The sequence below is a fragment of the Atta colombica genome, unplaced genomic scaffold, assembly GCF_001594045.1.
Source record: "Atta colombica isolate Treedump-2 unplaced genomic scaffold, Acol1.0 scaffold12, whole genome shotgun sequence".
Lineage (NCBI taxonomy): Eukaryota > Metazoa > Arthropoda > Insecta > Hymenoptera > Formicidae > Atta > Atta colombica.
The window spans coordinates 7,136,058-7,142,295 of record NW_017259206.1 but is presented as its reverse complement, the minus strand read 5'-3'; the positions used below and the strand labels follow the sequence as shown (position 1 = coordinate 7,142,295).

General features: G+C 30.5%; 1 protein-coding gene across 1 annotated transcript in view; it reads right to left on the bottom strand.

Annotated features, from left to right (window-relative positions):
- The window catches only part of LOC108694403 (UDP-glucose:glycoprotein glucosyltransferase-like), a 24,308-nt gene extending 18,639 nt beyond the window's left edge, over positions 1-5,669 (bottom strand). The window contains 17 exon segments of the mRNA XM_018203840.1: positions 277-669; positions 762-968; positions 1,048-1,233; positions 1,348-1,456; positions 1,542-1,800; positions 1,868-2,059; positions 2,131-2,371; positions 2,452-2,810; positions 2,893-3,114; positions 3,184-3,404; positions 3,497-3,710; positions 3,778-3,973; positions 4,063-4,238; positions 4,314-4,505; positions 4,604-4,842; positions 4,926-5,142; positions 5,477-5,669. Coding sequence (XP_018059329.1) covers positions 277-669; positions 762-968; positions 1,048-1,233; positions 1,348-1,456; positions 1,542-1,800; positions 1,868-2,059; positions 2,131-2,371; positions 2,452-2,810; positions 2,893-3,114; positions 3,184-3,404; positions 3,497-3,710; positions 3,778-3,973; positions 4,063-4,238; positions 4,314-4,505; positions 4,604-4,842; positions 4,926-5,142 — 3,623 coding nt within the window. The 5' untranslated portion in view covers positions 5,477-5,669.
- Positions 5,670-6,238: the final 569 nt, after the last annotated feature.

Genomic DNA, 6,238 nt, shown 5'->3' with positions numbered 1-6,238 from the left:
ATATATATATATATATATGTATATGTATCTATCTCTGATTTATGGGGTATGTGTATGTGTATGTGTGTACTTAATTATAGAAAATTATGACTGTGTAATTATTAACTACATAATAATGAGAAGCTTACCAAAATTTGGCAATGCTAAAAAAGAGAGAATAAATAAAAGTTAAGTTCAAAGGTAACGGAATACCATGCTACTCATGTTAAATACTAACACCCAGTATTAGGAATTTGTGAAACATAAAATACGAGTAATTCAATCAATTGAATATACCTAGAAATGGAGTTCCATAATCCAGAATCCTTCTCGTTGTCCGATAAAAGATCTATTCCCGCTTTGTCTGGTTTTTTGGAAACCTTTACTTTCAACACGTGACTCCTCAGAGAACTTATCAGGACTTTCACATCATTGCCGTTTTGAATAACGTTTTGTCCATCAATAGTAGTAAAATCGTATATTTCTGCGGACCGTCCTTGCCGAAGTCGTAATACCCATTCGCCAGGATTTGCCTTGAGTTGGAAATATCCTAGATTGGCCATTACTATAGTATCAACCATCACAGATTGTTTCTCAGTGCCTAATGTGAACTGAAGGCCTCTTGGTGGATTTCCCATTACTGCTTCAAAACAGTGACCTTCGAGCAGCAAATATTCTAATTCGAATTCACTGAAGCAATACAAAAAATAAAAGTTTTAATAAAACTAAAATAAAAATTATTTAATTCAAATTTATAATAAAATATATTTTAATATTTTTACCTGTGTACGCCCATTGCGACATTATCAAGTTTAATGTTATCTAAATCATAAACACTGCGAACTACTTCAACAAGCCAGTTCTCAGGTGCATGAATGTATTGCGTTAATAAAGATGAAGTTGGAAGTTTTGTAAATTTTGCGATAGGACCATTAATATCTCCTTCTGTTGTAAATTGCAACTCAGGTTCGAGCACAAATCGATAAAAACTGTAATAAGAGTGAAAAATATATTACAGTTTATAACAAATAAGAAAAGAATTATGAAGAAATTCAAACATTACTTTACCTTTTCAATGGCATATCACTATTCTTGTCTACGCAATTCAAAAATACTTTTATATTGCAATTTAAGGCTTGTTGTAATGTTTTCAATATTGGGCCCAATTTTTGAGCACCACGTGAAACTGGATCTACAATAGCAATAAAGTTGAAGGCAACTTCATCGGGATTGATTGCTGAAATTTTTACAACGCTGCGAAATAAAACAAAAATATGTATATAAATAAATATGAATTCTTGTACATGTAATATGTATTCAATAATCAAACTCTTTAATTATTTTTATATATAAAAGTCATTATTTTACCTGTGATCATCTCCATGGAAAGGAACATCATAACGACTTCGAGTTTGTGGACGTGGCACTAAGAGCGAAGTGATCTTCATAATCGTATCATCCGTAATATTATTTTCTTCTACAAAAAATATTACAATATTTAATTATTTTTACCGCATACATTTAAAACAACTACGTTTTTTAAATAATAAATCATAAAATACCATATTCATCTTCATCGAAGATTTGATCCTTTATCAATTTCATAAATAATTTCTCGCCATAGGTGCTTTGGCTGAATCTTTCTAATAAAGAGAAGTCATCATTTGTAAATTCTTCATTATCGTCCAAAGGTCCAATAACACGACCATTGCACAAAACTGCTCTTGTTCCCAATTCCATGTTTAAAACGGCTTTAACGTAATGTTGATGCAATGACAATATCGAATTTTGATTCTCTAAAATTGCTGCCACAGATTCATCCTGCAGTAATCAAATTATTAATAAAGTGATTTTATGTATATATATCACTTATAGACGAATATCTTACCTCAATCTCAAAGTTATCATTAGCAATGAGAGCTACGATGTCTTCTTTGAGGATTTTACGCATGTAAAGAATTGCCTTTTCCGGTGATAATGCATTTATTACAGCAAGCACAATTTTGTTAATATCAGACTTTAGATTTGCGTCATCTTCTGCATTAATAATTATACTAATTCGCGCATCAGCATTTGATTCCTAATAAAAATATAAATTTTATATCTTCTGTTTTATATATATTACACGAAGTATTACTCTAAATTACATACTATATATTCAAGAGCCTCTCGTAATAATTGTCTGCCAGATAATGATTTCAAATCAGCTACAATCCAAAAGGAGTATAAATGACGCATATTGCGACGCGGTACGAACAAGTAGTGCATTTCCTTCATTAAATAAGTTGATAGATTTTGAGAAGCCCATTTAGTATAATCGTCATCTTCAGGAATTGTACCGATTAAATTTAACCATGCATTTTTATCCACTTTTAAGATACGTTCGTTCAGTCTAGAAAGCGAAATAATCAAGGCAATCAAATCTAAATAATTTACTATGTTGATTAAAAGATTTAATTACAAGTTACATACCGTGGCATAACATTTGGTTGATTCATGAGAAAATCAACAATGTCGTCTCCTTCTGTTACTTCACCTCGATACACTGCTTTTTGCAACATAGGAGTTTGCAACATAATAGTAGATAACACTGCTTCCTCATACGATTCAGAATTGATCTGATTAGGCGTCAAAGGTACACCGTTTAACAAAGCTTGTGGAAACTTCTTGAAACCACATCGTTTTATAAAGTCGCTGGCTAGATGCCGCCCTACATCATATTCTGACTCCTCACCAAGGATGTAAGGTATACTAGCGGATGAGTCTCTGGATCTAATAACTTTTTTTACATCATCCACGTCGACACCAGAATGCCCGATGTAATTTCCTAACTGAAGCAAAAATAAATATTATTAAAAATAAATACTAGTTCTTAAATAAAAACACATTAAAATGCTAAATATAAAGCTTTACCTCTGACAAGAAATGTAAAGCCTCTTTTGGACTTCTAGTGTCTGCAAAATAGTGATATGCATTGTTAACTGCGACACTGGCATCTATTAAACCTGTTACCGATGTATTATAATTTGTCACAAAGACAAATCCTACCCTCAATGGTGCAGAATGCGCATAGAGAGATTGTGCCAGAGCAATGAGTGGCATGGAGTCATCACTTAGAGGATCGATAATTAATACCTAAAGAAAAATCATATATTAATTATTCAACATAAGGAATTATTATGTTACTAATTTAATAATACTAACTAGATTATATAAATTTCTTCTAATATTTCTGAGCATGCCAGGAAACGTTGGCCGTAATAATTCGGTTAGTGATGGTGACCAATTACTATAGCGTGGATCATTTTCGATATCATTGATCCAATTAATTGCAGAATCTCTTATGTCCATTGCAAAATTTTGATTATCTGTACCTCCAGATAAATCCAAAGCTAATAATTTACTCATTTTTTTATTACTAAAACCTAAAATAATTCATAAAAATATATTCTTTAAATATGTATAATTTAATATATTATTTAATATTTATATATAAATAATTATTTGTAAATTATACCAATTTTATGAAGAGCTTCCATTACTCGTAATTCATTCCTTAAAGATTCTAAAAGGGTTAAAATATCAATAGCTTCCAGGTCAAAATATAAGCCATTGATGAAAAGCGCTGTGTCAGTTGGTTGTATATTTAGACTTGCCATAAATATTTCTTGATTTAATTTCATTTCCTTTTTCATATCGATATTTACTTTAGTTCTGATTAGTGATTTTGCCTATAAAAATAAATTATTACATATATAGATATAGTCATATAGATACATAATTCATTTCAATACATACTTGCATAGGAAAATTTTGCGATATATCAGTCAAGATGTTCAGTGCTTCTGCAGAAGGAGACTTCATTATTCTTTCAGCTGCCTGATGGCTTAGTTCTTGAAACTGCCACACTTTAAAAGCACCAATTTCATGACTAGTTTCCAGTAAATATGTCTGTATTTTATCCAATTCAGCTTGATGATCTGGATATAATTTCCTGAAAAGATAGTATATTATATCATACTGATGCAAAGTAATATATAGAAATATAAACTAAATACTTTACGTTCTTACTAACCACCTTACTTTAAAATCATAAAGTTGATCCCCTCAATTTCTTCCATGCCATCGTTTGCCATTTCAGAGCTTTTCCCTGTATTGTCTTTAATATCAGAATCATCAGTTGCTTTGTACTCTGTAGATTTCATTTGCAACTCTACACCATAGCCTGATAAACGCAATTTTGTATCCTCCCTCTCCTCCTAAATCATTTCAGATATAAGAAACAAAATTCTGTATAGTATATATGATGTCTAAAATGTATATATTTCCGTTACATTATAATCCTTAATAAAATGTCGAAGAATATAATTGATCCCTTTTGTTTCTGCTATATTTTTTAGTTTCTCATGAAAATCAATAAACATAGGTGTGCCAACCTGACCATACAATATTATAATTTTATTTGATTCTGGAGTACTTAAATATTTATGATCTACATCATAAGTATCTACGGTTTCCCATGTATCCTGAAAAATAAATAATGTGATTATGAGCTGTGTTAACATATGAATTATTTTAATAGATGAATTATTTATCTATATGGTTATGTATATAAACTATCAACCTGCTCAAGCAACCTATCTATATCTTCTAGAGAACAAGTGAATGTTTCACCAATGTTAACAAAATTGTCGCAAAATCCGTATGAAGAAACATTTTTATTCACAGCCATTTGAAAGAACATTTCCACACGTGCAGAATAAATACGTAAAGACATTCCCAATTTAAAAACTGCTATCTCAGATGGAGATAGATATTTTTGGGCCAATTCCAAAATGATGTTATAATTATTCTGCTGTGTATCTGTTTGAAATAATTAGAGAAATTAAGTATGACTGGCACTTTCAATTCAACTGAAAAATAACATCAAATAATGACATAATTACGTGATGTAGAATGTTTAATTATTTTGGAGTAAGATTCGATAAATTTCCAAAAGTAATTTGGATTCTCATCGCTAAGATATTCAGCTGCTTCGAGAACAAGAGGTGTTTCCTTCCATTTAGCATTTATTAAAGTTGTTACGTATTTGTTGATCTTCTTGTCTGCTCCAAGTTGACTGGAGCATAATAAGAATATGTAAAAAAATATGAGTCCCCTCATCTGCAACAAACAAGAAATAAATCAATATCGCCAACAAACTGTTATTATAAATCTTCTTTGTACAATAAAATTCTAGCAGAAAGACACGTTTTTTTTTAGAAAGAAAATCGAGTGTTTCATCAGTAAAATTTTGCAAATCTTCACTGAACTCACTGTGAATTCTATATCAATACACACATCTGTCACGAATACACAGGATGATAAGATGTCTAAAGATGCCCGATGAAATCTATATGTGCGATATCTAATATTTCATTGATAAGCATTCGTGAGTCTCGTCGACAGCCTAGACTTAGGACAAAGAACACTGACACTGTACGAATATCGTATATACCTTCGAAAAATGACTAAAGTTATCTTAGCTACGAAGAATGCATTGATGACTATTGCCAATCCATCCAGTGCACGTGCCACATACACAATATCTTGGAATGATGATCGAAGTAATCGAACTTAAGAACAATTATCATCCGGCAAGTTTAGAATCATTAGGACAGAGAAAAATCTAAGATCGGCTATCCCGACATTTTACGTAGAACCGTCAAAACTACCCATACACTAGCGCCAATACATCTGTTTTCGATTCGAGAACTACGTTGTTACGTATTGGCGTGATGCGAGTCCGGCTAAATCGCAATATTATAAATCGCATGCTAAATTACCTTTTAAAAAAAGTATAATATAAATTATAATTTATAAATCGTAAACAAAATTAAACATTTTATAAATATAAAAATATACACACTACTTAAAATTCTATACAAGTTTTCAAATCAAGATTATAACAATATAATATAATTTATTTAATTATTTAATATTATAATATAATTATACTTTGCTGATGTTGAATTGATGTTAAACACTGTATGTGAAAAAATCCGACTTCAGAACGTGATCTTATCGCCAATAGGTATGTAGTTCCCAATTGTAATTTTTCACATAAGAAGAGAATCATTTTTAAAGTATTTCAGCAAAAAATGACATCACGAACGTTTCCATATATTTATTTCTATAATTATTGTTTATGCATAATAATCATATAATTTAATTTCTTCTTATCGCGTATGTTTTCAGAATCTTTTTTAGATATTTATAA